Here is a 13,952-nt window from a genome sequence, read left to right as displayed (position 1 = left end):
AAGCTCATTGTGGGCAGGGGACTGTGTCTATTTTTATATTGTACTCCCCCAAGAGCTAGGTACAGTGCTTTTCACACAGTAAGCACTTAATAAATATGATTAAATGAATGAATGAATGAATGAATGAATGCATGAGTGAAAACAGTCCTGACTGCATCAGGAATTAATTCTTTAACCTTTTGTTTGTTTTTTCCCTCCAACTTTTCCTTACCTTGGAAACTGTGCAACGGTACAGAATGGGCTGTAATTCAATAAGGGTGACTCATATAAAAGGAAGGAGTATTTAGGCCATAAGTAGCTGATAGGCCTTTAAAGGAGTCTTTCAACTGAACTTGGCTTTCTCAAACAATTAATATGGATGATGAAGGTCAAGTGGCTTAGATCCAAGTTTTCTTTATGGCATGAGAAGGAGCGCTCAGTCTTATCTGGATCAATGTATTCCTTGCAATCACTATGGACAGGATATCCCAATTATACTGAAAACATAGTTTTTACTAATCCCTGGTTATTCACTATTGTAGAAATCTGGCATTTTCATTTGTTGTTTCTTAGTGAACTAGGGTTTCATATTCATTATTTTCTTCCTTAAACTTCTGATAGCATTTGTAGATTAAGAGTGTCATATCTGAAGAATAACATAGGACTTTCATTGCTACGTGTATAGAGAATTTTGTATATTTTGAAAATATTACATTCTGTTTGTCAAACTGTTTCTCGTTTCTCATTGAATTTTCCTCTAAGCATTTAGTTCCATCACCCCAAGAAGCAAAACTTTCATGTAGTTATTCAGCCTCTAGTAATATTCATAATGAACACCTTTTAATTCAAAACTAAATTATACCATGCATATTTACATATGAAATTTGTGTGTCCTGTCTCACCTCTACAGTTTCATCTACATAATTTTGTAAGACAGGTTATTAAGTCAGGACTACTCAGAATCAAGCACAAGATTTTCTTAAAATTTTGATAATACACAGAACATTTTAGATCTCATTATCTTTTAATACTTGACTTTTGTATTTTTCTGGGGGATTAACATTGTCCTAATTTACTAGAAAATAATCTGCCCACTAAGTAAGTGCACTTTGCTGTCCATAAAGCCATTAAAGTGGCTATGAAAAATTTCTGATGCTTGATTTAAATATTCAGGTCCTTGAATGTTTCATTCATCAGAGGATTCTCAGCTACAATGGTCAGAAAAACAAGGTTGATGGTTGATAGGCATATTCAAAGCATACTGGTAGCAGCAAAAAAAAGGGGAAGACATTGCAAATTGGTTGCATTGTTTATCCTCAGACAAGAACACGTTAAGAAAAGGAGTAGAATGCTTTTCAAAAATAAAATATTTTTAAAAATTAATTTACCTTGGTATGTTCTCATCAACGGTAACACAACCATACAGGAACACAATAATCCCGACGACTGAAGCTGGGATGAGCATTTGGGTATATACCCCCAGCCAGGCAAAATACAGTCCAATCTTCTCTCCAAAATACTTCCTGAAATTGGGCGAGGGAAAAAAAATGCTTTCTTCTAAACAACACCAATTCCAAACAAAAGCGATGAAAGCTGAACTGGCAAGTGACTTTGAAATAACTATGAGTATTAAAATTCATTAGGATCCCCTCTAGACTGTAAGCTCCTTGTGGGTGGGGAACGTGTCTACGAATTCTGTTACACTCTCCCAAGTGCTTAGAACAGTGCTCTGTACACAGTAAGTGCTCAATTAATTTGATGATTGATCCTAGCCTAAAGAATTTGCATCAACTCTTCCCCGATTACAAAACTTTGCTTGCTTTCCCTTGTATAAAATCCTATCCCCTTTTCCCACTTCCTGACCATGTTGACAGAACTCACATAGTCACCTGCAGCAAATATTCTCCCCAGAGACATAGATTCCCAGGGAGAAATCTACAAAGAAAAAAGGTGACATCACATTGGATTCCATTTGGATACGCCTCCTGATTTTTGTTAGACCTGTTGCCTGATTTCTTTTAAACTCTGAGCAGACATAACAGTGCTTAATATTCTTAAATACAAGGAACAGGGACATCTACTTTACTAGGAAGAATTAACTTTGAATATTAGTTTGAATGAATCTAAGCCCTGGAATGAAGTTACATAAGGAGGCTCCAGGAAGATCATCTGCAATACTAAAAATCTTTTGTGACTTAATTTGTCTTCATTTTCATGGGCCAGAATGTGCCTTACATGCTCCTACATGACTGTGAGCAGTCCTTTCTATTCCCAGTCCTTATCTCCAGTCTCACACCCATGTCACTGCTACAGAAAAATCCCTGCTCCAGGTGCATCGGAACTGAGTTTACCACAGACTCATGCTTCCAGCCCAAGAAAACTGTTCTTGCTTCCTCTGACACTGCAACCTACCCTATATGCATAAAATATTCCAAACAAAGCTCTTACGATTCAAAAACTAGAAAGAAGTTGAGGAAGACTGGAAGGGACTAGAATGCCAAGCATCTTTCCCTAGAATTTTCCTCTGCAAGAAATGTTTACCCCATTTTCATTGTGTAACCTGAAACAATGACTAGCTCAGATTAGCTCAGTCCTAGTGGGTCAGCCTAGCTATAAATACCGCTTTAACCTGAAAGATTACAAGGCTGAATAAAAGTCCCAAATGACAATCCGGAACAGCCCTTTCCATATTCAATTTGAACTTTTCTTGCAAATGTGGTAATGTATCACTATCTGTTGCTGGGGAATAGCTTCTTAGAAGCTCTAATGTGAGCTGAAGGGCAGAAGATTACATCTTTTAGTTCACCTCACCTGACCAGATCGATGGGCTGATATTTATAGAAGACCCCATAGCTTGCCCACTCCTCACAAAGGAGCTGAAAAGCAAAAACAGAAAATGATAATGAGACTATTGTCTATTTCTACAACATATTTCACTGCAAACACAGAGTCCCATGACATATAATAATAATTATTATTATTATCATACTTGTTAAGTACTCACCCTTTGCTAAGCACTGTTCTAAACACTAGGGTAGATACAAGTTGAACAGGTTGGCAGAGTCCCTGTCCCATATGGGGCTCGCAGTTTAAGTAGGAGGGAGTAGGATTTAATCCCCAATTTACAGATAGAATAACTAAGGCACAGAGAAGTTAAGTGACTTGCCCAAGTTCACATAGTGGACATGTGGCAGAGCCAAGATAAGACATATTAAATGATTGACTCGATGCTTCTCAATAGCTAAATATCTGAAAAAATTGCTTATATTAGGTATCTTTGATTTAATTAGTAATTTTTCTAAAATGATTTGGTCCTTGAGAATTCTTGTCCTTTTTACTCCGAATTTGATCCCATTAAGGATCTTTAATAAAGACTCTATCTATCAATTCTAGACAGGAGCAGTTGCCAATCTACTTAACTGACATTTTGTTTTCCATTCTTGACTGAGCTTGTAAATGGCAGTAGCAAAATTTTAGATCCTAATGAAAAGGCAACTCTCCTTTTATCTCAGGAGCTGAGTGGTATTATTTATAACCCTTCATAAGAAAACAAATGCACAAATACACACATATACGTGCACGCACATGGTTATCCCTCAGGCTTAGTTCAGAGCATCTGATTAATCTAATGAAAGAAACCTGTACATGCCTGCAAATTCTGTACAAAGGAAACTTCTTTAGTCCTGTAAATTCAGTCTCTTCCTTCTGTGGGTTTTGACCAATGGATGCGGGTCAGAGAATTAAGGATTCTCCTTCAACCCACAGTCTCTTAACTTAGTCTTTGGATTACATGACCAGGAGTGTGAAATTTCTCAGTAGCTGACAACAACAAAGGGCATCTGTGCCACTCTATTTGTGGTAACGTATGCTGCTAACATTTAATCCCACACTCCATTATAAAGATGGGGACTAAAAGGTTTATTATAGAAACCAAAACTGATTAATAAGGACTGGATGCTTCCCAGACACCCAAATTGATGTCAACAGTTTTCAAATTACTTTGAATTCTCAGCAGAGTTGAAGGTGATAATAAAGACCCAATGATTGCAGCTTTAACACTGAAAAAAAGTTACCTTTAAACACAAGATTTATTAGAGGCATGAGACTTGTGTATTGACGAATTCTGTTAATTTAGGTAGAGTTGTCAGGCTTTTGCTCTAAATATTTACATTTTTCTATGCAGAGATGTAATATACTTTTGAGAAAAGGCAAGTTCCACGGGCAAAAAAGTCACCCAAGAAAATGAAAAGTCCATTACTTCACTCTGTTGTTTGGATTGTTTTTCTTAAATGGGCACTCCTCAGAAACTTTCAGTGATTGCCCATTGCTCTCTGCATCAAACAGAAACTTCTAACTGTTAGCTTTAAGGTTCTCAATCGGATCTCTTCTCCCATTACACCCCAAGCTCTCTCTTCATTCCTTTCAATCTAATCTAAACACAGTGCCTCAATTCTCATCTCTCCCCGCTACTGAGAAATCACTTTTGCCCACCTTCCTCCCTGCCTCGTCCCATCAAACAGACCATTGTTCTCTTCATCTTCAAACCCCTTCTGAAATCATATCTCTTCCAGGAGGTGTTCCCTGATTAATTTTTAATCACCCCTCTTTTACTCCCTCAACTGCCATTTCAACACTTCCATGCCACCCAAGCACTTACAAACAATCACCTTGTAGGATTTATTTGCATATCTTAGTAGTCTTAAACTTCCTCCTATCTATATTTTATCTTAGTCTCCTTCTCTCCTGGTACAGCATAGGCTCCTTCAGGACAGGGATCAAGTATACTAATTCTATTGTACTCTCCCAAGCACTTAGTGTTCGTATGAGGTGGAACTTGTTACTGCATGGCATACACAAGGCAAAGTTTGCATGAAGCAAGACCAAAAGGTGGTTGAAAATAAAATTCCAAGCCCACAATTTTTCGGTAGAACAAATAGAATGAATACCACTTTCAATCAAACAAAACTGTGTTTTCCAAATACTCCTTTTTTTCATCATCTTTATGGATCACTATTTATCTTTGGTACTAAAAACCTATGAAGTTCTCACCTCAAGGTTCACTCTTGATTGCTTGTTGTGTTCACCAGATTAACATTACTGTTGGTGGTTTTTGATAACATTTCAATGTGGAATTAGAGGAGCAGCGAGTCCTAGTGGAAAGAGCACAAGCCTGGAAGTCAGAGGATCTGGGTTCTAATCCTAATTCTGCCACTTGTCTGTGGCATGACCTTGGGCAAGTCTCTTAACTTCTGAGTGTCTCGGTTACCTCATCTGCAAAATTGGGATTAAGACCGTGAGCATCATGTGGGATATGGTCTGTGTTCAACCTGATTATCTTGTATCTACCTCAGCACTTAATACAGTACCTGTCACATAATAAGCACTTAACAAAGTATCATTAAAAAACTTTCATTTTAGGGCTCAGTGCCACCAGGCTTACAAACTATTTTCCTTTGATTTGCAATGCTTCTCCTTCCTCTACCTCATTCTCCTCTATTCATTCAATCATATTTTTATTCAATCATATTTATTGAGCACTTACTGTATGATAGTACTGTACTAAGCACTTGGGAGACTACAATACAACAATAAACACACACATTCCTTGCCTACAATGAGTTTACAGTCTATATTGCTACCAATCTCGTGTCCATATCCTGCCTCTGGCCTGGAATGCCCTTCCTTTTTCTATCCAGTAGACAATTACTCTCCCTACCTTCAAAGCCTTATGGAAGGCATATCTCCTCCAAGAGGTCTTCCCTGACTAAGCCCTCAAATTCCTCTTTTCCCACTCCCTTCCACATTGTTCTGACTTGATCCCTTTATTTGCCCCCTTCTCCCCCAAGTCCCACAACACTTATGTACATACCCATACTTTATTTATTTATATTAATGTCTGTCAACCCCTCTAGATTGTAAATTTACTCTGGGCATGAAATGTGTCTGTGATATTTCTGTATTGTACTTTCCAAGCATTTAGTACAGTGTCCTGCACACAGTAAGCACTCAGTAAATATGACTGACTGACTGATTGAGCCTCATGAAGGGCAGGGACTGTGTCCAACCGAATTCACTTGTACCCATTCCAGCACTTAGAATGGTATTTGACACATAGCAAGCAATTAACAAATTCCATAAAAAAGTTTCTCACTGTTTTAGTGAATGGTAACAAGGCAATCTTGCTAAAAAGATTAAATTCTCTGCCTGTATCTATGCTTTCATTACCCATTTAATTGTGGTATTTGTTGAGCACTTACTAAGTGTCAAATACTATTCTAAGCACTGGGAAAAATAAAAGACTAACAGGTCAGACTCAATTCCCATCCCACAACAGGCTCCCAGTCTAAGAAGGAAGAAGAACAGGTAATGAATCCCCATTTTACGGATGAAGTAACTAAGGGACAGAGCAGTTAAGTGACTTGTCCAAGGTCACAAAGCAGGCACATGGCAGATCTGGGATTAGGATCAGGGATCAGGACATCTCCATCTGGATGCCTGCCCGCCACCTAAAACTCAACATGTCAAAGACTGAACTCCTCGTCTTCCCTCCCAAACCCTGCCCTCTCCTTGACTTTCCCTTCACTGTTGACGGCACTACCATCCTTCCCGTCTCACAAGCCCGCAACCTTGGTGTCATCCTTGACTCCGATCTCTCGTTCACCCCTCACATCCAAGCTGTCACCAAAACCTGCCGGTCTCACCTCCACAACATTGCCAAGATCCGCCCTTTCCTCTCCATCCAAACTGCTACTCTGCTCATTCAAGCTCTCATCCTATCCCATCTGGACTACTGTATCAATCTCCTCTCCGATCTCCCATCCTCCTGTGTCTCCTCTCTTCAATCCATACTTCAGGCCGCTGCCCGGATTGTCTTTGTCCAGAAACGCTCTGGGCATGTTACTCCCCTCCTCAAAAATCTCCAGTGGCTACCAATCAACGTATGCATCAAGCAGAAACTCCTCACCCTCGGCTTCAAGGCTCTCCATCACCTCGTCCCCTCCTACCTCACCTCCCTTCTCTCCTTCTACAGCCCAGCCCGCACCCTCCGCTCCTCTGCCGCTAATCTCCTCACTGTGCCTCGTTTTCGCCTGTCCCGCCGTCGACCCCCGACCCACATCATCCCCCTGGCCTGGAATGCCCTCCCTCCGCACATCCGCCAAGCTAGCTCTCTTCCTCCCTTCAAGGCCCTACTGAAAGCTCACCTCCTCCAGGAGGCCTTCCCAGATTGAGCCCCCTCCTTCCTCTCCCACTCCTCCCCCACTCCATCCCCCCGCCTTACCTCCTTCCCCTCCCCACAGCACCTGTATATATGTATATATGTTTGTATGTATTTATTACTCTATTTATTTATTTTATTTTCTTAATATGTTTTGTTTTGTTCTCTGTCTCCCCCTTCTAGACTGTGAGCCCACTGTTGGGTAGGGACTGTCTCTATATGTTGCCAACTTGTACTTCCCAAGCACTTAGTACAGTGCTCTGCACACAGTAAGCACTCAATAATTACGATTGAATGAATGAATGAATGATTAGAACTCAGGTCCTCCGACTTCCAGCCCTGTGCTCTTTCCACTGCACTATGCTGCCCCTCTATTTTATGGGGCCTTGATTTCTGTAGTGCTTCCCAGGGCAGCAGGAGGACATTAGGACGAAGATGGAAACAGGTGAGAAAGTCTGAGAGGTAGTCAATCAGGCAGGCATAATGCCATAGGAATCCCTGGGGGGCCTCGGAGGCAAGACTATCGGTACACAGTTCCCAAAACATTAGCTTTATCTGGAAAGCATAGTCCGGAGTCACCTTACATTGTGGGCAGGGAAACGGTCGACCAACTCTGTTCTATAGTGCTCTTCCAAGCACTTGGTACAGTGCTCTGCACACAGTAAGTGCTCAATAGATACCACTGATTGATGCCCAATGTTAGGCCTTACCTAAATAGAAACTAAAAAACAACCCTCTCAGAAGAGTCACTTGTTTGCCTTGTGCAAACATGTTCACTGACTCACAAATGTGTATCAGAGTCCATCAGCTCCTTATCCACAAAGAGCTCCTTCAGTAGTGGAACTTTGATAGATGTGATTTGTTTGACTATATGCCAATAGTAGCCTCAATCAATGCTGTATTTCATCAAAAGGCAATGCTGATAATTATAAGGTAAAGAAGAGCCTCATTGGGCAGGTTGACAAATATGGACTCTGGGGTGTGAATGTTTAAGCTTTTATAAGCATATTTACTCTATTTTGAGACAAACTTCCTTCTAATTAATTCAAACATAAAATCATCACTGCAGAATAAAACTCTGTAACAGTATAGTAAGGCTTTCCACAAAAATCAACAGAATCCCTTTGTCATTTGTGTTTTAGGAACAAGGAAACAAGGAGAAACCAATTCCCCTGAAAACAAAGGTTACTATTTTGCCACATAAAGTTAAAGAACATGGTTAACTTGTTGGCTAAGCTACAATCATTTAAGAGCTGGAAATTGAAAGCGAAAACACTGTTATCAGTAGTATTCCTCAGGAAAAAAAAACCAAACCATACAGATCAGTCTCCTAACTGTAACAGAAGTAAATTTGCTGAATAATCTTTCTTAAATAAGTTCAGCGTTTCTTTGTTATGTAAGAGATGCTACAGAGTTTGTGAAACAAAAATGACCCAATAATTGTCTAATTCTGGCTCTCTGATAAATTGGTGCCTTAATTTTCCCAAGTTGGTCAAGGTACTATTTAGGTAAGATTGATAATAGGTTTAAGTATTTTAGACTGAAGTAATAACTATTCTGGGTCAGATATGTTGCCTTTTAAAAAAATGGTATTAAGTACTTACTGTGTGCCAGGCCCTGTTCTAAATGGTGGGATAGATACAAGGTAACTGGGTTAGACAAAGTCCCTGTCCCATATAGGGCTGACAGTCTTAATCCCCATTTTACAGATGAGATAACAGGCACAGAGCAGTTAAGTGACTCACCCAAAGCCACACAGCAAACAAGTGGCAGAGCTAGGATTGGAACTCAGGTCCTCTGACTGACAGATCTTTGCTCTTTCCACTAAACTCTCCATGGCTCAGATGGGTCAGGCACTTTGTAAATGCATTCTCTCTTTCCAGCTTTTAGGGTAACCCTCTTAGAAATAAAAGCTGGATTCCATCCATGCTGGCACAGTGTAGTTTCTGGGAATGTTCAGTGGCAGGAGAGGGAGGGTGACTCTGCTTTGTAGGGAAATGTTTAGTTGATAGCCCCTCTCAAAATTTGCTGTGTAACCACTCTGCCTTCTAGACTGTTAGCTTCCTCTAGACTCTAAGCTCATTGTGGGCAGGGAATATACATTCATTCAATTGTATTTATTGAGCACTGACTGTGTGCAGAGCACTGTACTAGGCGCTTGGGAAGTACAAGTTGGCAGGGAATATGTCTGTTATATTGCTGGGTTATACTCTCCAATGCATTTAGTACAGTAAGTGCTCAGGAAGTGCTCAATAAATACGATTAACTGATTGAGCCATACTTATTAGAACATTATTTCAATCAATTTTATTTATTGAGCACTTACTATGTACAGAGCACTGTACTAAGCATTTTGGACAGTACAGCACAACAATATAAACTGACACATTCCCAGCACACAATGAATTTATAGTCTCCTTCTACTAGCAAGGAGAGAAATGAAGTTTGCAGCTGTTAGGATAGAAGTGGTAGATTCTGTTCTATGCTGTTTTTACTGCTATGGTTACCCTATCTTTCTGTAATCTAAATGTAAAGTATGCATGAAGAAGGTGTGATTAACTTTACTATACAATGCATCTAATGCTAGTCAAACCAGGAGGCTACAACTGGAAGGGCCAGGGGCCCCAGTAACCTCATCCCATGAAGGTTGGAATCTCAAATTCTCTTTACAATCTGTCACAAAAGACTCCAGCTTTGATCATAAACTTCCTGAGCTTGCTGTTCCTGCACTAGCACTGACCTTCTTCTGAGGCCTGAGAGAAATGATGTAATCAATACCAGAAAATCACTGATATTTAAAGAGTGTCTTAACTGGGTTTTTGGTAAACAAGGGCATTATTCTCAGTCTGGCTCAAAGAATTACAATTGCCAAGTCATTAACAACCATGAATGATCCCTTCCCCAAAGTGGAAGACAGGGCATAATCTGTGCCCAGTAAAGCTCTGTACCTGTGGGCAGAGCCTTGGCATCCCTAGCTCCAGGACTGAGAATGTTAGTTCTGGGAGAGTATATCTCCTACTCCTTCTAGTCTTCAAACTACCACTCCCATATGCCACTCCCAAGAAAACAGCAATGGGAGAGGGGAGGGCATTTAGAACCGTGGCACTTCTCTTGGAATGAATTAAATGCTGAGCCCAGGGGCACACGAACTTTTCTCAATTGAGTCAAACTGCGAGTTACTACTGGCGCATCAGGATACATTAAGCCATTTATTGTTTGTTCCTTCAAACTCCCAGATTTGAAGGCACCTTTGTCCTAGTCGAGACTTCTTAAATACTGTACCACCTATGCCAGTTAGCTCCTTTATTAATCAATAATGAGTGGTATTCATTGAATGCTTATGATGTGCAGAGCACAATACTAAGTGCTTGGGAGAGTACAATACAATAGATTTACAAGACATCGTCCCTGCCCATAATGGGCTTACAGCCTAAAGGGGGAGACAAATGTTACTAATGAATTACTAATTCATAGATATGTACTTAAGTGCTGTGGGACTGGGGATGGGGTGAATGTCAAATGTCCAAAGGTCACAGATCCAAATGCATAGGCAATGCAGATGGGAGAGTGAGCCAGGGAAAAGAGGGCTTAACTGGGGGAGGGCCCTTGGAGGAGATGTGGCCTTAATAATGCTCTGAAGGTGGGGAAATATAGAAACACTCTGGGCATGTCACACTCCTCCTCAAAAATCTCCAGTGGTTGCCTATCAACCTTCACTTCAAGTTTATCCTTTCCTGCCTTAACTCAGCCCTCTCCTCTGCCAGACAAAACTATTTCTCCTCCCTTATTGACACCCATGCCCATCATCCCCGTCAGCTCTTCCGTACATTCAACTCCCTTCTCAGGCCCCCGGTTCCTCCCCCTCCTCCTTCCCTCACCCCTAACGATCTGGCCTCCTACTTCATTAACAAAATTAAATCCATCAGGTCTGAGCTCCCCAAAGTCCCTCCCCCCCGACCCTTCTGCAACCCCCCGGCTCTCAACGCTCTCCGCAATTCTCCCATCCTTCCCAGCAGTATCCTCAGAGGAGCTCTCCTCCCTCCTCTCATGTGCTACTCCAGCCACCTGTGCTTCTGACCCCATTCCCTCTCACCTTATGAAATCTCTCGCTCCGCCCCTTCTCCCCTCCTTAACTTCCATCTTCAACCGCTCACTCTCCACTGGTTCCTTCCCCCCTACCTTCAAACATGCCTATGTCTCTCCCATCCTAAAAAAACCCTCTCTTGACCCCACCTCACCTTCTAGTTATCGCCCTATCTCCCTCCTCCCATTCTTTTCCAAACTCCTTGAACGAGTCGTCTACAAGCGCTTCCTCGAATTCCCCAATGCCAACTCTCTCCTTGACCACCTCCAATCTGGCTTCCATCCCCTACATTCCATGGAAACTGCCTTCTCAAAGGTCACCAATGACCTCCTGCTTGCCAAATCCAACGGCTCATACTCTATCCTAATCCTCCTCGACCTCTCAGCTGCCTTCGACACTGTGGACCACCCCCTTCTCCTCAACACGCTATCTAACCTTGGCTTCACAGACTCTGTCCTCTCCTGGTTCTCCTCATCTCTCTGGTTGTTCATTTTCAGTCTCTTTTGCAGGCTCCTCCTCCCCCTCCCATCCCCTTACTGTGGGGGTTCCCCAAGGTTCAGTTCTTGGTCCCCTTCTGTTCTCGATCTACACTCACTCCCTTGGTGACCTCATTCGCTCCCACAGCTTCAACTATCATCTCTACGCTGATGACACCCAAATTTACATCTCTGCCACTGTGCTCTCTCCCTCCTTCCAGGCTCACATCTCCTCCTGACTTCAGGACATCTCCATCTGGATGTCTGCCCGCCGCCTAAAACTCAACATGTCCAAGACTGAACTCCTTGTCTTCCCTCCCAAACCCTGCTCTCTCCCTGACTTTCCCATCACTGTTGACGGCACTACCATCCTTCCCTCTCATATGCCTGCAACCTTGGTGTCATCCTCGACTCCGCTCTCTCATTCACCCCTCAGTTCTAAGCCGTCACCAAAACCTGCTGGCCTCACTCTGCAACATTGCCAAGATCCGCCCTTTCCTCTCCATCCAAACTGCTACCCTGCTCATTCAAGCTCTCATCCTATCCCGTCTGGATTACTGTATCAGTCTCCTCTCCGATCTCCCATCCTCCTGTCTCTCGTCTCTTCAATCCATACTTCACGCCACTGCCCAGATTGTCTTTGTCCAGAAACACTCTGGGCATGTTACTCCCCTCTTCAAAAATCTTCACTGTCTACCAATCAACCTATGCATCAGGCAAAAACTCCTCACCCTTGGCTTCAAGGCTCTCCATCACCTCACCCCCTCCTACCTCACCTCCTCCTACCTCACCTCCTTTCTCTCCTTCTACAGCCCAGCCCACACCCTCCACTCCTCTGCCGCTAATCTCCTCACCGTGCCTCGTTCTCGCATGTCCCGCCGTCGACCCCCGGCCCATGTCATCCCCTGGGCCTGGAATGCCCTCCCTCCGCACATCTGCCAAGCTAGCTCTCTTCCTCCCTTCAGGGCCCTACTGAGAGCTCACCTCCTCCAGGAGGCCTTCCCAGACTGAGCCCCCTCCTTCCTCTCCCACTCCCCCCCCTCCATTCCCCCACCTTACCTCCTTCTTCTCCCCACAGCACCTGTATATATATATATGTTTGCATGTATTTATTACTCTATTTATTCATTTTATTTGTACATATTTATTCTATTTATTTTATTTTCTTAATATGTTTTGTTTTGTTCTCTGTCTCCCTCTTATAGACTGTGAGCCCACTGTTGGGTAGGGAGCGTCTCTATATGTTGCCAACTTGTACTTCCCAAGTTCTTAGTACAGTGCTCTGCACACAGTAAGTGTTCAATAAATACGATTGAATGAATGAACCTTATCATGAAGCAAAAACTCCTCACTACTGGCTTCAAAGCTCTCCATCACCTTGCTCCCTCCTACCACACTTCCTTTCTCCTTCTACAGCCCAGCCCACACAGTCCGCTTTTCTGCTGCTAACCTCCTCACTGTGCCTCGTTCTCGCCTGTCCCACCACCGACCCCTAGCTCATGTCCTACCCCTGGCCTGGAATGCCCTCTCTCTACACATCTGCCAAACTGCTCTCTTCCTCCCTTCAAAGCCCTACTGAGAGCTCACTTCCTCCAGGAGGCCTTCCCAGACTGAGCCCCTCCTTTTCCTCTGCTCCTCCTCCCCTCCCCATCATCCCCACTCCCTCCCTCTGCTCTACCCCCTTTCCCTCCCCACAGCACTTGTGTATATTTGTACATATTTATTACTCTATTTTATTAATGAAGTGTGTATAGCTATAATCCTATTTATCTATCTGATGGTATTTACACCTGTTTACTTGTTTTGTTTTGTTGTCTGTCTCCCCCTTCTAGACTGTGAGCCTGTTGTTGGGTAGGGACCATCTCTATATGTTGCCAATTTGTACTTCCCAAGTGCTTAGTACAGTGCTCTGCACACAGTAAGTGCTCAATAAATACGATTGAATGAGTGAATGAATGAATATCACATATCCTTCATGATAATGCTCAACAAATATTTATTAAGTCCCTACTCAGGCCAGAACTATGTACTGAGAGAATAATTAAAGCACCAGTGTCTGCTGAGCTGGAATATATCACTGTCACTTACGGTAATGAAGCCACACTCCTTTATATAATCCATATCCGCTTACAGTAAATTTGACCACATTGGAAGTTTTTCAAATATGAGCATATTTACAATAAAGCAAACCGCAGAA

General features: G+C 42.4%; 1 protein-coding gene across 6 annotated transcripts in view; it reads right to left on the bottom strand.

The window, feature by feature from the left end:
• ANO1 (anoctamin 1) overlaps positions 1-13,952 on the bottom strand; it is a 181,732-nt gene that overhangs the window by 50,283 nt on the left and 117,497 nt on the right. For all 6 annotated transcript variants that reach the window (XM_038764538.1, XM_038764540.1, XM_038764539.1 and 3 more), the window contains 2 exons: positions 2,791-2,855; positions 1,368-1,502 (listed from right to left, as the gene is read on the bottom strand). In XM_038764538.1, the coding sequence (XP_038620466.1) occupies positions 1,368-1,502; positions 2,791-2,855 (200 nt within the window). The remainder of the gene's footprint in view (positions 1-1,367; positions 1,503-2,790; positions 2,856-13,952) is intronic.

Source organism: Tachyglossus aculeatus, chromosome 22 (assembly GCF_015852505.1).
Source record: "Tachyglossus aculeatus isolate mTacAcu1 chromosome 22, mTacAcu1.pri, whole genome shotgun sequence".
In the NCBI taxonomy this organism is placed as follows: domain Eukaryota; kingdom Metazoa; phylum Chordata; class Mammalia; order Monotremata; family Tachyglossidae; genus Tachyglossus; species Tachyglossus aculeatus.
This window is presented reverse-complemented; position numbering and strand designations above follow the sequence as displayed.